Consider the following 19,806-nt stretch of genomic DNA (forward strand, 5'->3'; position numbering starts at 1 on the left):
TCAATAAACGAAACATAATATCTCTTATCACCACAGTCCCATAATTTTTTTTAATGCCCTTTTACAAGTTTAGATTTCAGAGTTTGATTGATGTCAAAATTTATCTTTTCCCATTGTTTTTGAGTTAAAGTTTAAAATAATCCATATCCATCCCTTTTGTAGATTAATATTTCAAAATAAATATTTAAATTCAATTTTACGTAAAAGAAAAATTGTGTTTGTGCTTTATACCAAATTTTATACTCATATTTTAGATCTGGTCAAACTTAAAAAAATATAAAATATAAAATATATAAATATCATGTTTAGGATCAACTCGAATTTGACTTAGTTCGGCTCATGAGCACTTCTAATTGGAAGAGTGAATTTTTTCTTCCCAAATATTTAGATTAAATTTAAATATAAAAATCAACATTGTTAAGAGAATTTTACTTAAACGTCACCCGTCCGAATAACACCAAGCTCAGGATATAAAACAAAAGATGGCCAAAGAAATTCTAAATATAGATATAAATCCTAAATGGAAAAAAAAATTAAGCACCAAAATAAAAAGAGCTAAATTGCGAAATAAGCAAAAATGAAAAGCAGAGTTTTGATTTATGGGCTTTAAACAGCAGAAAGGCAGAAATCCCATGAAACCGGGCTTTGACGATCCATAGAACTGGACTCAAAGTTACCAAAATAAGCTCCCATTCCATCCTTTTCCCGCAAAGCGCAGTCCAAACGGAGGGGAAAAAGAAAGAAATGCTGCGAAATGGAGTGAAGAAGCTGACTCTTGAAACCTCATCCGCAGCAATCGGATTCACTTCACTTCTTTCAGCTCCTGATTTCCTCCATTATTCTAGAGGTACCCATTTCACTTTCTTTCTTTTTTTATCTTCCATTTTCGCTCCTTTGCTGTCTATTGATTTGAATGTTAGAGCAGTTCGAGGAACCCCGGTATGTTTAAATACACGAAATGATGAATTTGAATAATTAAAAATTGAATTCCATCCTATAATTCAATGTAAAATGTTACCATTTTTTTAGTATTGTATCTGAAACCCCTTTGGTATGTAATTCCATTTTTTATGAAGCCTCTTTTTGCCACAAGTTGAAATTTTGCCCTTTTTTTGTTTAGATCATCGTTCAGTATATAAGGTTCTTGAAGCCTGCAGGCTTTCCTCAGATTATAAGGCTGCAAGTGCAATCCACGCAAGAATCTTTAAACTAGGGTATGGGACTTATCCATCTCTTGTAGCTTCTTTGGTATCGACTTATTTGCAATGTGATCGCCTTCTTCTAGCTCGGAAACTTCTCGATCAAGTTTTTCGTTTGGATTTTAATGTGGTCATTGTAAACTTAGTTATTGAACATCTAATGGGACTTGGAGAATATGGTTTTGCAAAGAAGTGCTTCCATAAAACGCCTGTCCGGGATGTGATCACATGGAACTTAATGATCGGAGGATATGTTAGAAATGCACGCTTTGAAGAGGCTTTAAGCTTCTTTTGTGAGATGCTTGACTCAAATGTGGAGCCGGATAAGTTTACTTTTGCTTCGGTTATGACGGTGTGTGCACGACTTGGAGCTATTAATCATGCTTTATGGGTGCATCGTTTGATGACCGAGAAAGAAATTGAACTCAATCCCATACTTAGTTCGGCATTAATAGACATGTACTCAAAGTGCGGTAGAATTCAAACTGCAAAGGAAGTTTTCAATAGTGCAGACCACAGCGATGTGTCTGTTTGGAATGCAATGATTACTGGGCTCGCAGCTCATGGGCTTCCGTTCGATGCAATTGCAGTGTTCTCAAAGATGGAAGTGGAAAATATTTTTCCTGATTCAATAACTTTCATTGGAATCTTAACTGCATGCAGTCACTCTGGTTTAGTTGAAGAGGGTCAGAAATATTTTAATTTGATGAGTAGCCGCTATTCAATTGAGCCCCAAATTGAGCATTACGGGGTGATGGTTGACCTCTTTGGTCGAGCTGGCCTGCTAGAAGAGGCTTATGCTGTTATTGAAGCAATGCCTGTGGAGCCAGATGTTGTCATTTGGAGGGTACTTTTAAGTGCTTGTAGAATTTATCAAAAACCAAAGCTGGGTGAAGTTGCCATTGCGAATATGTCACGTCTTAAGAGTGGTGATTATGTCCTGCTGTCAAATATGTACTGCTCGATGAAGAGATGGGAAAGCGCTGAAGGAGTCAGAGAATTGATGAAGAAAAAGGGTATTCGGAAAATTAGAGGAAGGAGTTGGATTGAGTTAGGAGGAGTCATTCACCGCTTCAAGGCCGGTGATAGATCTCACCCTGAAACAGAGGGACTATACAAAGTGTTAGATGGGTTGATACGACGGACAAAGTTGGAAGGGTTTCTTCCTCAAACGGATTTGGTTTTAATGGATATCTCCGAAGAGGAAAAAGAAGGAAATTTGAATCATCATAGTGAGAAGCTGGCACTGGCCTATGGAATCCTAAAAACAAGTCCTGGAAGAGAAATTATGATATCAAAAAACCTCCGGATCTGTCATGATTGCCACAATTGGATAAAATTGGTTTCAAAATTGTTAATCAGAGTGATTATTGTTAGAGATCGAATTCGTTTTCATCAGTTTGAAGGCGGTTCATGTTCATGTGAAGACTATTGGTAGCGAATTTATTCCTTTTTGTGCCTATAGACAATGTGGAGCAGGTTGGTCAGGATTGAGGGTTCTGCTGGAATGTGGTTTTCCTAGCGCATTCGCTCGGTCTACCTCAATAGGACCAATGATTGGGTGTCTTGCTTAAAATTCATGGAATTAGTCATGTAAACAGGGGACTATTCTCTGTTCATTGCTATTAAAACCGTACCTGATCTTTCACCTTCCACCAATGCTGAAGAAAGAAACAAGTATATGATGCCAATGGATTGTAACATTGCTTGGAAGAGGATCAACACTTAGGGTGAGTTTGGATGAGCGGTGCGTTTGCCTGCGGTTAGTGTAAAAACAGCGGTGGCGGTGAGATTAGATACTATAGCGTAAGACAAAAAGTAAGCTAAACGCACCGCACCCAATCGCCCATCAAAACCCACCCTTAGTCGGATATCTGGAATCATGCTTGTCATCATACTTAACAATTTGGAGCTTTTTGGGTAATCAGCTCAACTTTCACTAGGTTTTTATCATTATTCATTGATGGTATAGATAAACTATTTCGGGCTATATGACTTCCGACTCTTCATTTTTTCTTACCGTGCTTCTGTCTTATGTTTACCTGAGTATAGGGACGAGGATCGATCTGGAAAAACTTTACAAAGTCTAACATAATTGTGTTAGATACGAACTCCTATCTGACATTCACACCCGAGAGGCTAATTAACTTCACCAGCAATTATTTGATTAACCCTGCATATTAGCTATTTCAACAGTGTGAGAGTATGTTGGTATCTTCAGCTAAATTTTCTAATAACCCTCGTTGCTGTAATTTTAGGTTGTATTGTTTGCCATTTTACTGATGTTGTAATTTTTTTTTTATTATGCTTTTTGAAAGTTTTATTATTATTATTACTTTAATCGTGTAATTTTATACACAATATTTTGATTTGATTCAGTTTTCACTAATCACTAATAACATTATCAAGTAAATAGATTTTTATTTATTTAAATGTGTATAATTGAATCACATTTAAAATTTTATGTATATATATGAACGACGATAAAAGTTTCATATGTATAATTGTACTAAATTAAAATTCATGTATCAAGTTCCACATTGGAATAAAGCTCATGTGCAAATTTGATATTAATCAGGTCATAAATTTAGTTATGAAATTATAATTAATATTATTATGGTGACACTTTTATCTTTTCATACTTTTATATCATCTTTAAATAAGAGAATTGAAAATCACAAATTGAAGGATAAAACACGTGCTCAATAGTAATAAAATACAAATTTGTTATTATTCCACTTATATTCATTATTAAATAAATTTAATATATATTAACTAGATTTTGTCAGTGGGTGCAAGAAAATATTTTATGTTAAAATATGTATATTTAAAATTTATTCAACAATAAATATAGATGGAGTAGTAACAAACTTATATTTTAATATTATTAAACATGTGTTCAATCTTTGGATTTATAAATTATAATTATTTTAATTAAAGATGATATAAAAATATGAAAAGATAAAAGTATTGTCATAATAACATTAATTATAATTTAAATTTTTTTAATTATTTTATAATTGAATTAATGATCGAGCGAAGAGTGAGACCAATTCAGTAAAATAATTAAATATAAGGATGAGGTTAGATGCATAGACATTGATTCTATTTTTATATAAACTAATTAAATATTTGCTGGTGCCCAATTTTAAGCATTTGTGCTTATATAAATAATAAAAGAATTTCAAAGGTAGACGTTTATAAAATTTTGGTATACCATTTTTGAAATCCCTACTCATGATACTTTTCAAACATCAAATCCAAGAATTAAAACCAGCCAAAATTTTAAATTAATTCCCACCTATTTGAATTTTAGTATCAAATTGTTAAAGAGTTATTTAAAAATTAAAAATTGGTTTTTAAACAGACAAGTAAGGTGACATATACGGTATAAAATATTCACAAAATGATAAAAAAAAATTGATTGGATTTTACTTCAACTGATTATAAGTATTATTCTCAATGTAGGAGGATGAGTTGGAGAGAAATTATGAATAATTTTAGATATTGTCTTAAAAATAGCAGATATAATCAAAACTTAAATTAAATGGATATATAACAATATTTTAATCCACTAATAGAAAAGTTTCAAAAACCATTTTAGTAACTAAATATAATATTTTCTAAATTTGTTACGAAAAATAAATATATACATTAAATTTGTTACCTTATAGTTAATATCCAATATACTTCATTCTTCGAATATACTATTTACATAGCTGGAGTCATAAATTACTACCTTATATATTAATTATTGTAAAAATTCTTATATTAAGAGTTGAATTTTATTTTATCTTCTCGGTAAGTTAATCTCTGTACATTAGATTAAAAAGTATATTTATTCTTTCTATTTAAAATTTTATCCATTTGTATTGTTAAAAACTAACGTAATTGACGAAATAATTAGACAGTGACATATAGCATGCCACATGTACTTCATGCTGACGTACATAAACTAATTTTTAACATAATAAATTGATGAAATTTTTAACAAAAAAATCAATTTGCTTTTTGATCTAACATACATGGACTAATTTGTCCATTTTTTAATAGAATACACAAAATGCAATCTATTGGCTCACATATCACTAATTCCATTAAATCAAACATTAACCGATTAAATCATCAGTTTACCAGTTCAACTGATTCGTCCAATTCAATTAAAAAAACATTAAAAAATCAAAAATATATATATATTAAAAAAATTGATTCAACTAATCAAATGGTTTTCTTCAGACTGATATCTTTGCCGATTTCGGTCTAATTGGTTGAACCGACTAATTTGGTCCATTTCAAGGTTTTTTATTATTATGATTTTTATAGTTTTGATAATTTTATATAATTTTAATACTTGTAATAGATTTTATAATTTTTATGAGTTTTTATAGAATTTTGTTATGTTTTTATAAAAATTTAAATATGTTTTTATAAATTTTATTTTTATTATATTTTTTATAATATTTATACTTTATATCTATTTCCATATTTTTTAATGTTTAATAATTTATATATATCTAATAATTTTTATAGAAAAATATTAGATTAAACCAGAAGCTTCACGTGTCACCATCTGATTAGTCTGGTAATTTATTTTAATGGTCAATGTGACCAATGATGATAATTGTTAACGGAGGAGTTTAATTAATTAATTTAGTTAACAATAGGAGCTGAAGTTAATACAAGAACTTAATTAATTTTTTAAAGATTTTTTTAACATATAAACCTTTAATAAACAAATATATATAGATAGATAGATACTAGCTTATTTCACCCTCCAATACGAGTGAAAAATAAATTTTATAAAAATGTTTATTTTTAAAATTAATGCTAATTTCTTAAAAGATAATGATATACATTTTAAGCAAAAATACCTTTTCAATAGTGGTTTAAATGGTTTCCGATAAATATATAAAATTTTAGAAGGATAAATATTGTCGAAACCATTTTTTATTGAAAACAAAAAAAATTTTTAGGTTGTCGACTTAAAAAAAGAAAATGAAAGTTGTGAGTCGCCACCAATCTTTTATTAAGGTGTGATTGGGTCACCTAAAAACGACTTTGGTCTACGAATTTTAGAAGAACGGGTCCGGGAGTCGGTTACGCATGAGGAAGGATTAGCACCCTCATTACGCCCAAAAATTGGTACCTAGTTAATTAATTAATGTCTTAAGGTCGAAAATTTTAAAAATATAATCTTTAAAAACTTAAAACGTTGCATATTAAGACACTTTTCAATTTAGAGAAGCAAAAATGCCACACCCAATACGTTAGGGCACAACATTCTAATTTCCCCCAAAATGAATTAGATCAGAATACTTATACAATAAAACTTTAAAAGAACATCCACTCATCCAAGATTTAAGAAATCACACCCAATACGTTAGGGCACAATTCCTTTAGAATCTCAAACTCGGAATATTTCCTTCATGATTTTTTAAAAAAAATCTTCATTTCGAGAAATCAATGCGTCACATCCAATACGTTAGGACACAACGTGTTGAATTCTCAATAATGAGTTTTTATTTTAATTAAAAGAATATTCATTTTGAAAAAGTTTGATTTTAAAAATCGAGTAAAAAATGTAATGTTATGCTACATTAAATATATAATGCAATAATAAATACTACGATAACATAGAAATAATGCAAATATATGAACAAATAAGTAAAATAATGGCCTGCAAAATATCAAATAAATGGACAAGATAATAAAAAATATATGTAAACATAAATTAATAGACAAATAACTAAAATAAAAAAATATATACATACATCCATGAAAATATATAAGTTTAAAATAATTAAGATAATATCAAAATTAATAAAACATGTGTAAAAAATATACGAAAAATATTAGTTTTTTAAGGTGTAAATACATGCAAAAGAAACATATTTATATATATACATATAATAATAATAATTTCATAAAAAAATTAGAAATACTGATTTTAAGAAAAATATGAGAAAGGACTAAATTGGGTCGAAAGTAAAAAAACAGGGGTAAATCCGCAAATAAATAAAAGTAAAAGGATTAATTTGAACGCGCGAATTACATAGAGGGGCTGGAAGGGAAATTTTCCCTTCTCCTCTAAAACGACGCCGTTCAACTTAGACCCAATTGAAATAAAAATAAATAAAAGGGTAAATTAAGAAAAATAAAAATAAAAAAAAAACTTAATTACAAAAACATTAAAAGGCGGAGGGGCTAAATAAAATAAATAAAATTCGCAGTGGTATCACTTTCTCCCCCTTTTTAAAATCGTAAATAAGTAAAAAAATAATCGGAAGAAAAAAAAATAGTAAGCCACCTTTAAAAAACTGCCAATCGTTCTCTTTTTTATTCCTCTTCCTCTTTTTTTTCAACTATGAAGGGAGAGGCCTCTATTTATAGTTGAGCCTCCCCATATCCAACGGTACAGATTAATTACATCAATGGCTGAGATTAAAGGGTATCTACAAATTAAATCTCTAAGATTACAAAATCATATATTCTAAGATTGCATATCATATCTAAGATTATATATCATATCTAAGATTGCATATCATATCTAGGATTGCATATCATATCTAAGATTGCATATCCTAAAAAATTATGTTTCCATATGCGAGTCCGGGCTAAAATTGGGTATTACAAATATATAAAATTTTAATAAATTAATATTTAATTAACTTGATTTAATTTTTAATGATAACCATCTTAATATAGGAGAAAGTATTCAAATCTTCCTTAGATTTAATAATATTGTTTCAAAAATATTTATCCCTGCATTAAATGAATATTAAATAATTTTTTTATCTTTTTTGATTAATTATTATTCTAGTTATTTTTCTCTCTCCAAATTTTATATTCAATCGTTGTCAGTTAAAGATAATAAAAATCTAATTATTTAAAAAGTATATTAATTTTTATAAATTATAAATTGTATTATATTTTAATATAATCATGAGTTTAAAGTTCGCAAAACTTTAATCTTACCATTAAGTCAATCGCTCATTAATTTTAAGTTTTTTTTAAGAAATGATAATTATATTTGGTGTTTACCGTCTATTTTTTAAATTAAAAGAATTTTTATTTAAATACATTTTATATTTAAAATTTAATTATACATATTAACTTTGAGATGACTTTATTTTATTTTTATACTTTTTCGTTGCATTTTAATTGATTTTTTTCATTAAAAAATTTGATACAATGGTAAGTAATTAATTTTACATAAAAAGAATTCAATGAATTCATTTGAAGGTTAATGTATAACTAAATTAAATTTAAATTTAAATAATTTTATAAAAAATTAAATATATTTAATTTTATAATAATTCAACATGTGATTAATTAGAAAAAAAAAGGCCCCGTTCTTTAATGCTCCTCTGATGGACCTTTGCAATAAAAAGTATTTTTTCCTTAAAAGCATTAAAGAACGGACATCATTTTAAAAAAAAAAATTAACTTAAAAAAAGCACTTTTTGGTAGATGGAGAAATTGAAAATTTTAATTTTTTCTTCAGTCAAAAGTGCTTTTGGCTTTTATTTACATTTTTAACCTTTGTCTTCTCCAAAAATTTTTAGTATTTATATTTGGTATATAAATATTATCCCTTTTTAAAACTTTAATCCAAATATATGTAATATTTTAATTTGTTAGATTTATGTTTTTTATGTTATGTTAATATCTAATATGAGTTATATATCCAAATACATTTTAAAATAAAATAATACAAATGTGTTAAAAGCATTAATTAAAAATAAAAAATAATTTTTATAATAATACAATTGTGTCAATATCTAATTACAAATATTTAATTATTATATTTAAATATAGTTTATATATTCTAATTAAATTTAGTAAATAATTACTATTAATTACTTAGAAATATTTAAAATTAATATTATATATTAAAATATTAACAATAAGTTATAATAAATTATTTTTATATTTTTGCTAAAATATCATAATATTAACTAATTTAAATATTATTTAAATATATATTTGTTACTTTATAATATCATGTCTAAAATGGACATCTTATTTCTCAAAAGCACTTTTTGACAGCAATACTAAACACTCAAATTTTTTAAATGCACTTTTTCACAGCACTTTTCAAAAACAGTGAAGAACTGGCCCTAAATATAAAATATGTAAAAGCCCAAATTTTCCCGGGCCCATACCAAATAAACCAAACCAAAATCAATTAACAATCTATAAGCCCAGCACACTAAAAATTAATCCCAAACTAACCCAAGCCCAAACACCTAAAATATTTAAAAAAAAACCCTAGCCTTTGACCTATGCGCCGCATGTCCCTTCAACCACCTACTCCTCTGCCGAAAATGTCTGCAGGCTACCTCGTCCGTGTCACGTCTCCTCCACCGCCCTACACCTGCAAACAATAAAGAGAGACAACAGCAACAAGCAACAGGAGGTTTTTGTTTTGTTTTTCTTCTCGGTATAAAAACTGATTATTAACAGATTGTAAAGAGGGGGATTTTTCTGAGATTTTTTTTCTTCTTCTCTTTCGGCAAAAGCCGAACACTATAAAAGGGGGTTCTTTTTATTTTCTTTCTTGTATCACATTCACAGAAATAAAAGCAAAAAAAAATCAAATGTGATTTCCAAGTTTTGTTTCTGATTTCAATCTTTCCTTTTTATTTTTATCACTGTTTTTACTTTTTATTTTTATTTATTTAACGAAAATATAAAAAGAAAAAAGAAAGAAACTCACCGGGACGGATTTCAAGCGCCAATCTGACGTTTCGTCGGCTGTCGAAAGCGGTGGCGGTGCGACGAGCGCAACGGCGGCGCTAAAAGGAACCAGGGGCCGAATTTTTTTTGAGAGAAAAAAGAAAGGTCTTTTTGAAATTTCTTTTTTAAAAACAATGGCTGAAAATAAAAAAATAAAATAAAAAGGAGGTGTTTAAATTCAGATGCAAAACGACGCCGTATAGGGCCTTCTGACCCGCGCGCGACCCGACCCGCTCCAGGGGGTCCGCGTGTTTTCGCGGAATGGGTTATTTATAACCTTGGTCCCTTCGCGTTTATGGCTCTCTTAATTTACTCCCTTTTCGTTTATTTCATTTTTTTAATTTAGCCTCATAGTTTAATTTTTTGTTTCAATCTGGTCCTTCGTAACGCCGCGTTTTGGGGTGCTTGGTCTATTTACCATTTTGGACCTCACTCTTTCTGCGCGTGTCACGGTTCGGTCCTTTCGTTTTTTATTTGAAATTCGCCCGGTATTTTTGTTTATATTTCAGTTTAGTCCCTTTTTAGCAATTTTATTATTATTATTATTATTATTATTATTGTTATTATCTTTACTATTATTATTATTATTATTATTATCAATATTATGGTTATTATTGTGATGTTTTTATTTACATTTACTTATGAAAATTTTAGATATATGTGTTTTATTATATTATTATTATATAATTGTTTATATATATATATACACGTATATATACATTTTTAACTTAGTTAATATAAATACTCATTTTTATATACATATCCACCTCCCTTTTACATGTATTTCATTATTTTCATATTCCATAATTTTATATCTATGTATATGTACATATTTTGTATATACATATTTATTATTTATATTTTAAAATGTATTTCATATATTTTATATATTTCGTAATTTATATATACACACATATTTTAATTTATGCCTATATACATATGTATATCTTTACATTTTCAATTGTGTTCATTATTTATTTCATTTTCATTATCATTTTGAATGGATGATTTAATTGTATTCGTTTATATACATTGTAGGTTTGACACTTTATCTATTTTATGTTGCTCATATCATTTTTATACTTTCGTATTTATTATGGTTTTCCCCTGCATTACAATGTAATTTGCTTTCACATTTTACTACGACTTTGTATTTTTATTTCACTCGATATAACAAATTTGTTTTAAAGAAAAATGGCATTTCGTGTTTAGATTCGAGAAGATCGTACTCTAATTTACTGGGTTTCGATTTTCATGATAAATCTAAACACGTGAATATTTCAAACTCAAGTTTTAAACGATGTCGGGAATTGAAGAAGGATTGTGTCCTAACTTACTGGTCGTGATCCCTTTTTTAATCCAAGATAGTTAAATATCTTTTAAATAAGCATTTTTCATTCGCGCATCGAGAATTTGAGACATTGTGTCCTAACTTACTGGATATAATTCTCTTTCTCAAATAACGTGAAACATTCCATTTTTCCTAAAAATTTTCAACGTTTTAATACAAGGATCGTATTTTTAAAATTCTTCAAGGTTCTCAATTTTCGACATTAAGATATTAAGTAATCAACTAGGTACCAATTTTGGGTGTATCGAGGGTGCTAATCCTACCTCGTGCGTAACCGACTCCCAAACTCGTTTTTCTGAATTTCGTGGACCAAACTTGTTGTTTTAATAAAATCAAACCGTTTATTAAAAACAACTCGTTTTCGAGGTGATCCAATCACACCTCATCAAAAAGATTGGTGGCGACTCCTATTTTCGTTTTCATTTTTCAAAACCCAAGTCGATCCCGTTTTCATCAAAAAAATGGTGTCAACAAAATACATAAATAAATGGTAAAATTTTCTTAATTGGAATTTTTTAAAATTTAAAATTGAATATTTTTCGTTGGAAACAAGTGAATACATATATTTTAACATGTAAATGGGTTCTCCTAATTATTAAAATAACAATGATACCAACTAAGATTAAAAGAATAAAAATATGGTATGATTATATATTATATACGTATATACATAATGAGAAAATGGTCAGAGTAGAATCGTTTGGTGTCGGCACCAGATCATTGTATTTGTTTTAAACATTGAAGAATTAATTAAACAATTAAGAGAAAAAAGGTATTATATATATATTTATAATATAGGAAGGCAGTCCGAAGGTTGATGGCAATGGTTGGGTTCTGGTAAATATGAGATGGACCTCTCATCAACCCATATAATATATAAAACATAAAATTAAACTCAAAAAAGGGTATTGAATCAAAATTTGCTTGTCCTTCTCTATCATAATCTTTTGGCCTTTCTTTGTCAAAATAAAGAAACCCATTTCTTTCATACCCTTAAAAATCTGGAAATTCGTAAGAAATCTCCTTTCTCTCTTAACCACTTCTTCTTGTGACATCACAACTGCTCTTGCTTTGTTCTCTTTTTTTCCCTTTATTTTCTCTTTGGGAGGGGGGCTGTAGTTTGTAGCTGAATCTTGGGCTTGTTCCTTTGAGTTGTGATCCTTTGCTTAGATTTGAAAAATATATATTTTTTGTTTAATTTTGGAAGAGTAAGACTCGGAAGAGGAAATGGAGATTTGGGGATGGGTTTTTATTGGAATTCTTTTTCTTGCCGATTTTGTTGTCAAAATTGAGCCTTTCAAGCTGGGTCGTAGTCAACCTACTGAGAGAATTTCAGGTAAGATTTACCTCCTTTTTTTTACCATATTTATCTCAGTGTATTTAGCGAGTTTCAGGAATTGAATTTTATAATATTTTTGGGGGTTTCTTTACTTTTTATGAACTATAATTCCGATCTACTTAAGTTAAATCTTACTAGAGATTTGCTTCGTTGTTTATGACTTTAAATTGATTCGTCTGGTTTTTTCCTTTTTTTTTTCTTTCAATTTCAATGCTTTGTATTCAATAATTACTCACCAAAAAGTGCCGATTTTAGTGTAAAAATATAAATGGGGTCAAGGTTTATGTATTTCCTAAGGTTGAGAAATTAGTTAATCCCAATGGTAAACAAAGGATAGAATAGAACTGAACTGCCTATTCGTACGTTAGAACAAAAAAGTGGGTATTGATGAACTTTTGATTGGATATCAATATTTGTAATGCTAATTGTATAATGTGTTGGAATTTCGTAGCATACCTTTGCCATATTATTGATCTTAGTCCGAGTCAATTTAGTTTCAAGCTGAATAAGAATAGTACAATAAGTAGAAGAAGAAAACCGGAATAGTCTGATATTCGATGCTTTATGACCTTAGGTTCAAGATTTTAGTTCATGTGCTTATGTGATGATTGCTGCTAAAAAAATAATCTGAAATTCAATGATCAACATTCTATGTGAGGATTTCTTAGGGCTGTTTTAGGATTAAGGGATTCTTTCTAAGAAAACTGATCTAGGCCATATGGCTATAACAACATCGTGTGAAGTTTGGAAATTCAATTACCCGCTTTACAAAAGTAGGCATGTGGCATTATCTACTTAATATAGGAACATTGTTTTTTCCCCCTCTACGAGGATGTCCAAACTTCGTTATTTTCCTTATTTCATTAATCGGATATAGAGTGAAAGGGAAGACAGAATTTGGACTTAAAGAGACTGAGGAGCAGGAAAAGTTTCCTCATTGGTCAATTGAATTGATTTTGAGCATCTTTGCCACAATGACATTCTTTACTATTAACCAATCAACTCTATTGCAATCAAGTTTGAAGTGTGGAATTACAAATTCGATGGGGCTTTCATGTTTGCAGGCAGTGCTGGTGATGTCTTGGAAGATAATCCAGTTGGAAGGTTGAAAGTCTTTGTTTATGAACTTCCTAGCAAATACAACAAGAAGATATTGCAGAAGGACCCAAGATGCCTCAACCACATGTTTGCTGCTGAGATCTACATGCATAGGTTTCTTTTATCAAGTCCTGTCCGAACCCTCAACCCTGAGGAGGCTGATTGGTTTTACACTCCTGTATACACTACATGTGACCTTACACCAAATGGCCTTCCTTTGCCATTTAAGTCGCCACGAATGATGAGAAGTGCAATTCAGCTTATTTCTTCGAATTGGCCTTATTGGAACCGGACAGAAGGAGCTGATCACTTCTTTCTAGTGCCACATGACTTTGGAGCATGCTTCCATTATCAAGTATTACCCTGCCCTCCATTATTCTCAATTTCTTGCACTGTCTTGTATGATAATCGGCACATATTTCAACTGATTGGCTTGATTATTGATTTCCTACGGTGCCCCACTGGATTTTAGTCTTTAGCAATTGTCTGAATGCTTTTTGGTTCTTGTTTCCTGGAAAATGATTACCCCCCCCCCCCCATCTTTTATTTCGAATAGACCATTACCTATGCGTGTATGTTGTTGCAGGAGGAGAAAGCTATTGAAAGGGGGATTCTTCCCTTACTCCAACGAGCCACATTGGTCCAAACTTTTGGACAACGGAATCATGTTTGCCTGAAAGAGGGCTCAATTACAATTCCACCATATGCTCCACCCCAGAAAATGCAAACACACCTGATTCCTGACAAAACTCCTAGGTCCATTTTTGTTTACTTCCGTGGACTGTTTTATGATGTTGGAAATGACCCTGAAGGCGGTTACTATGCAAGGTATGTCTCACTAAGCTGACTTGTTAGACTTGTGTTTGAACAATAAAAGGACCCCTTTTTTTTATGAGATGTTTTGCTGTGGAAATTATGATAATGGAATTGAGGCCTGCTTTTGAATTGCTAGAAAAGATTAGAGAACCATGATTAAATTGCCACATTCCAAACCAAAAACGATTCAATGATTTTCTTTTTAAATGCAATGTAAGTTATTTATGGATGCTTGTCCTCAAGATAATTGTGATTCTAGCCACTTGAGTTCAATTCTGCAGGGGGGCTAGAGCAGCAGTATGGGAGAACTTCAAGGACAACCCACTTTTTGACATTTCAACCGAGCACCCAACTACCTACTATGAGGACATGCAACGAGCTGTATTTTGTTTGTGCCCACTTGGATGGGCACCTTGGAGCCCTAGATTGGTTGAAGCAGTGATATTCGGATGCATTCCTGTTATTATAGCAGATGACATTGTTCTACCTTTTGCGGATGCAATTCCATGGGAAGAAATTGGAGTTTTTGTTGACGAGAAAGATGTGCCCAACTTGGACACGATACTCACATCAATCCCACCAGAAGTAATACTAAGAAAGCAGAGATTGCTTGCAAACCCTTCAATGAAGCAGGCAATGTTATTCCCCCAACCTGCTCAACCCGGAGATGCTTTCCATCAAGTTTTGAATGGGCTTGCGCGTAAGTTGCCGCATGACAAGAGCGTGTACTTGAAGCCTGGTGAAAGGGTGTTGAATTGGACAGCTGGCCCTGTTGGTGATCTGAAACCTTGGTAGCTGTTGTAACATCAAATTCCTAAAACCTTCCAGCACTCTGCTGATTTGACCTACCTCTGAACGTTATCGGGGTTTATCTGTGTAAGTGATCCAGAGATACAAAAAATGTAGAACATAATTCTTCCAAAATGAATTAGAATATTGGTCTTTGTTTTGCAGCTTTAGCAATGCGATTGTTCCTTGTATGTTATCTCAGAATTGATTCATTCAAAGAAAGTACATCATTATAGGTTGATAATGATCTTTGTGGTGTTACAACTTTCAAAGGTGGTTCCTATGACGCTTTACCCTCATTCCCTGCATTCATCTTTTCCAACTGGTTATTGGATTTGATCCCAACCAAATCCCTCCTCCCTAATTCATTTATTTACCACCATTCATGATTCGATTTTTTATATACAAACTTTATAATTTCAGTTTTAAGAAAATCTTTGAAATAATTTAAAATTTTTAATTATTAAACTCTTTTGATATTATTATACAGATGCTATCCTATATTCTTTAATTTTTATTTTCAGGTGGGTTATTTTCGTAAATAAAAAAAATAGATATATTTATAAAAATGTGGATGATATATGTAATTTCAAAAGTATATTGTAGAGGGTTAAATAAGTGAAGTCCAAATGTAGGAAGAAAAAGTGGGTAGGGAAGAGCTTGTGTGGGGAGCATGACAGCCACGCTTCCACGTATTTTACCAAACTACACACCACTTCATCACCCTCTTATCTTCTCCACCCTTCTCTTCCAATCTTCTCACAAAGCAGAGTAGCAGCAGCAAAACAAAGCAAATGGCCCTCCAAGCGCCCACTATCTCCATAAAACCATCTAATTCTCCACTTGCTCCTACACCCAATGCTGGCCTGCGGCCACCCTTCGATCGTTTTGCTTCGAAATCATCTTTCTTTTCTCCATCGCTCCATCTCTTGCTTCCCTCTCCCCACCAGCGCCGTTCAACTAATACTGCTTCACCTGCACCAAAGTTTTCCATGCGTGTGGCCTCCAAGCAAGCTTATATTTGCCGTGATTGCGGGTACACACCTCACTGTTTCGATCTTCTTTGTTGTTGATTTACACTGTTTCTAAGTTGAAATCCAAGGGTTCTTGAATTTATCCTTTGGACGATTGTTGCAGGTATATATATAATGAGAGGACTCCCTTTGAGAAAGTTTCTGATAGTTACTTTTGTCCCGGTAAACCATTTTTTTTCACTCTTATAAAATGAATGTGATTTCTTGATTCTTGTTTTGTTTAGGTTCCACTTCAGTGTGAACCATTGTTGGAATTTCTTGAAACTTACGGTGAGTTTAGAGTGAGTGTAAAAACAGTAGTAGCGGTGAAATTAGATATTATAGTCATACTGCAGCGTGAGATAAAAAGTAAACTAAACGCACCGCATTCAATCGCGCATCCAAACCCACTCAAGTAAAATGAGTTGAGAACAAATAATTTATACCATCGTATTTGAATGGGAATTTGCAGTTTGTGGTGCTCCAAAGAGGAGATTCAAGCCATATCAGCCAGCTGTGACAAGAAATGCTAATGATACAGATATTAGAAAGGCTCGAAAAGAACAAATAAAAAGAGATGAAGCTGTTGGGTAACGCCCCCAAACTCCCTTAAAACACTTTCTTAACCCTTCACCTTTACTTTTTAAATTGCTTTGTTGATCAGCTAACGTTTGGGTTTTGATTTCATGTTTGAAATTAATGCAGGAAAGCATTGCCTATTGCAATTGTGGTTGGAATTGCAGTGCTTGTTGGTTTATACTTTTACCTCAACAGTACCATCAGCGGATGAACGAAATGGAGGAAAATGCCGTACATGCTCCAGAATTTGAAGGATTATTGCTGTGATTTTGTTGTATTTCTGTAGAATTTTAATTCAATTCACTTCTATTACCTTCTTGAATCGCATGTGATGAAGCATGAAATTGCAATATTGACATTGTTTTTGAATGAAACTACGATACGTGAACTAGAAGCACTGCAATGGATATATGCAAAGTCTTATCAACTCTTGATGAAATAGAATTACCCGTAATGCTAGGGCAATTAGAACATGTTGCTTTGACTGTACTCATGTTTTAAAAAACTCCAAATGCATTGGAAAAACTGAGAAAAATAAATATGACCATGCCAGATATTATGATCCTGCAATCCATTTCTTCTTTGTATAATTAATAGTTTTTTTGAGCAAAAGTGTCAAAAACCCAGAAAAAAATGTAAAAAAGAAAAACCCCACAAACTTTATTCAAATCATCAAAGAAAAAACACACTGTTTTATTAACAATAATCATATAGTCATAGAGGCACCGGAAGAAATCTGTCTCATCAGCTTCCCATGGAGATGATCACTCGATCCCAAAGATTCAATCAAAGCTTGATTCCTCTTCCCATCAGCTTCCTTGAAACAATAAACAGGCGCCTGCCATTTAGAATCCTCAAGAACAGCTCCCACTTCAAATGTCATTACATGAGCAGTGTACCCTACAAACACACCCAAAAATCAACATCGAGAAATCAATGAACCCTTCCCTTCAAAATAACAATGCTGGGGAAAAAAGCAAAATAAAGAAAAATGGGAACTGATACCAGTGTAGAAAGCCCAGAAAACAGGTCTCTTAGTGACGACATCTTCATAGTACCAAATGAAGTCGACTTTCTCCCAAACATTGCAAAGGAACCCATCTTTTTGTTGTTGTCCCAAGTAATTAGCTCCATCAAGCCAATTAGGACGGAGAATACCGACATCAAAGTGCAAGATTCTGCATTCTTTGTTGGAATCCAGAGTGTAGATAAACGAAGTGCCATTGTCCCATTCAAGGTCGTAAAGGAGCTTACCGAGCTGGTTCTGAATAATGTTGAAATTGCGGCCATTAGGCCAGTCGTACCAGAGATCAACTTTCTGGAGAGTGCCACTGTTGTTCATGAAGAGAACGGAGTGGAATTGAAGAGGCCATGTTGATGGTGTTGGGTCATTGGGTTTCGATGCTAACGGTGAGAAATGGAATGAAATGAATACAAGGAGGATGAAAATGGGTTTAACTGTAGAAGCCATTCAAAAGCTAAACTGGTGAAGGAAAAAAGAACACAAACAGATAATCGAGGAAAAAAAAGAGGATTGGAAATTTGAGGTTGCCTTAACCTCAAAAATTGACGTGGCAATTGTAAAAAGTGATAGAATAACTTTTTCAACCCTCAATTTTTTCAGTTTTATCAATTTGACCCTTACAGTATAAAAATACATAAGAATTTAAAAAAAATATATTTTTTTGTAATTTCAATAAAAATCTTACCAATACATTAATACTATAAATTAAGCTTAATGTATTTCTTCGAAAGAATATATTTAGGGTTGGATTCAAGGTAATCAGTACCGTACCGGTAGAAGTATCATTTTTCTATTAGTATCAGTGAAATATATTTATCGCTATTTTTGCAAAACATTTCATATATGTATATAAAAAGTATTTATAAATATAAGATAATGAGATTTATTAAACCTCAAATATAAAATACTCATAAAAAATAAAACTTTAGTTAAAGCGGTAAAGAAAAGATTTTTAAAAAAATGTTAGTGGTGTGGACTCAAATATCACCTCATGTAAATTTTAAGATATCCAAAAAAAAAAAACAAACACCCTCATCAATTACATAAAATAGTCTTTAATAAGCTTCACAAATACAAATTCATCATTAAACAACCTCAAAATAAACAAGTAACAAAAATAAATAAGATTATCGCATTCTATACATATAACAATTCGTAATTTAACAAATCCAAAATAAATAATAAAATTTAAATTTAAATTTAAATTTAAAATACATTTTAAAATAATTGATGTTAGCTATTGAAATCATTGAAGGTGCTAATGATTTAGACTAATTAATAATATTATAATAATAGAGAGATCAAATTAGATTAAATAAAAATATACAAATTAAATAATAAACTTAAGCATAGCAGGATGATCGATATCATAATATTACCTATCTAACACCTCTAACCCACATTTGTCGCCGGAATAAGGTTTCAGAGCATTACTGAAGTTTACCAATCAAACAAACTTGAATTACAAACATTTCATATCATATAATATTCAAGTCATAAACCAATCAAACTTATATATATTGTCCATTATTCGAGCCCTTGAGGCCCAAAATACGTGTTAGAAATAAGTCAGGACCAATTCAGAAACTCAAAGAAATTTTTCGAAAAATATTAAAAATTTTCAAAGCTGCAGGGTTCACGTGGCCGTGTGGTCAGGCTGTGTGACACACACAGCCAGGAGACACGCCCGTGTTTTAGACCGTGTGGGCATTTGAAATAGGGACACTCGGCCGTGTCCCAGCCCGTGTCTGTACCAGTGTAACTCTTTGACTTGGGTCACACGGTCAAGCCACACACCCATGTGCCAAACCGTGTACCCTTTCGAAATGGCTTAGCACGCCCGTGTGCTAGTCATGTGT

The 19,806-nt window shown here is 31.3% G+C and overlaps 4 protein-coding genes across 5 annotated transcripts; 3 read left to right on the forward strand and 1 right to left on the reverse strand.

Moving 5' to 3' along the window:
- Window positions 1–670: 670 nt before the first annotated feature.
- Window positions 671–3,626, forward strand: LOC107946620 (pentatricopeptide repeat-containing protein At5g50990). 2 transcript variants are annotated; one of them, XR_001696965.2, is made up of 3 exons: window positions 671–847; window positions 1,121–3,119; window positions 3,252–3,626. XR_001696965.2 is itself a non-coding variant. In XM_016881026.2 (2 exons), the coding sequence occupies exons 1-2, from the start codon at window positions 745–747 to the stop codon at window positions 2,635–2,637; spliced, it is 1,620 nt and encodes a 539-aa protein (XP_016736515.1). In that variant the 5' UTR covers window positions 671–744; the 3' UTR covers window positions 2,638–3,626. The 2 variants fall into 2 exon arrangements, 1 of the variants encoding a protein (XP_016736515.1); XM_016881026.2 differs by having other exon boundaries at window positions 1,121–3,626.
- An 8,471-nt stretch (window positions 3,627–12,097) lies between these two features.
- On the forward strand, window positions 12,098–15,501 carry LOC107946622 (probable beta-1,4-xylosyltransferase IRX10L). Its single transcript, XM_016881027.2, has 4 exons — window positions 12,098–12,625; window positions 13,693–14,081; window positions 14,313–14,554; window positions 14,824–15,501. Exons 1-4 carry the CDS (start codon window positions 12,517–12,519, stop codon window positions 15,335–15,337), a joined length of 1,254 nt encoding a protein of 417 aa, XP_016736516.1. The 5' UTR covers window positions 12,098–12,516; the 3' UTR covers window positions 15,338–15,501.
- A 418-nt stretch (window positions 15,502–15,919) lies between these two features.
- On the forward strand, window positions 15,920–17,311 carry LOC107946624 (uncharacterized). The gene is made up of 4 exons (XM_016881029.2): window positions 15,920–16,367; window positions 16,469–16,527; window positions 16,817–16,934; window positions 17,050–17,311. The coding sequence occupies exons 1-4, from the start codon at window positions 16,126–16,128 to the stop codon at window positions 17,132–17,134; spliced, it is 504 nt and encodes a 167-aa protein (XP_016736518.2). The 5' UTR covers window positions 15,920–16,125; the 3' UTR covers window positions 17,135–17,311.
- A 248-nt stretch (window positions 17,312–17,559) lies between these two features.
- Window positions 17,560–18,473, reverse strand: LOC107946623 (uncharacterized protein At4g14100). Its single transcript, XM_016881028.2, has 2 exons — window positions 17,929–18,473; window positions 17,560–17,823 (listed from the first exon to the last, which is right to left on the reverse strand). Exons 1-2 carry the CDS (start codon window positions 18,392–18,394, stop codon window positions 17,630–17,632), a joined length of 660 nt encoding a protein of 219 aa, XP_016736517.1. The 5' UTR covers window positions 18,395–18,473; the 3' UTR covers window positions 17,560–17,629.
- Between the last annotated feature and the right edge of the window lie 1,333 nt (window positions 18,474–19,806).

Source organism: Gossypium hirsutum, chromosome D12 (assembly GCF_007990345.1).
Source record: "Gossypium hirsutum isolate 1008001.06 chromosome D12, Gossypium_hirsutum_v2.1, whole genome shotgun sequence".
NCBI classification, from domain to species: Eukaryota; Viridiplantae; Streptophyta; class Magnoliopsida; order Malvales; family Malvaceae; genus Gossypium; species Gossypium hirsutum.

Excerpts from the sequence above, each read along its gene's own strand:
- LOC107946620 (XM_016881026.2), top strand. The coding sequence starts at position 745 with ATGCTGCGAAATGGAGTGAAGAAGCTGACTCTTGAAACCTCATCCGCA. Across the intron at positions 848-1,120 it reads TTTCCTCCATTATTCTAGAG|ATCATCGTTCAGTATATAAG; the intron begins GTACCCATTTCA and ends TTTTTTGTTTAG.
- LOC107946622 (XM_016881027.2), top strand. The coding sequence starts at position 12,517 with ATGGAGATTTGGGGATGGGTTTTTATTGGAATTCTTTTTCTTGCCGAT. Across the intron at positions 12,626-13,692 it reads ACCTACTGAGAGAATTTCAG|GCAGTGCTGGTGATGTCTTG; the intron begins GTAAGATTTACC and ends TCATGTTTGCAG. Across the intron at positions 14,082-14,312 it reads GAGCATGCTTCCATTATCAA|GAGGAGAAAGCTATTGAAAG; the intron begins GTATTACCCTGC and ends ATGTTGTTGCAG.
- LOC107946624 (XM_016881029.2), top strand. The coding sequence starts at position 16,126 with ATGGCCCTCCAAGCGCCCACTATCTCCATAAAACCATCTAATTCTCCA. Across the intron at positions 16,368-16,468 it reads TATATTTGCCGTGATTGCGG|GTATATATATAATGAGAGGA; the intron begins GTACACACCTCA and ends CGATTGTTGCAG. Across the intron at positions 16,528-16,816 it reads TGATAGTTACTTTTGTCCCG|TTTGTGGTGCTCCAAAGAGG; the intron begins GTAAACCATTTT and ends GGGAATTTGCAG.
- LOC107946623 (XM_016881028.2), bottom strand. The coding sequence starts at position 18,394 with ATGGCTTCTACAGTTAAACCCATTTTCATCCTCCTTGTATTCATTTCA. Across the intron at positions 17,824-17,928 it reads TTTCTGGGCTTTCTACACTG|GGTACACTGCTCATGTAATG; the intron begins GTATCAGTTCCC and ends GTGTGTTTGTAG.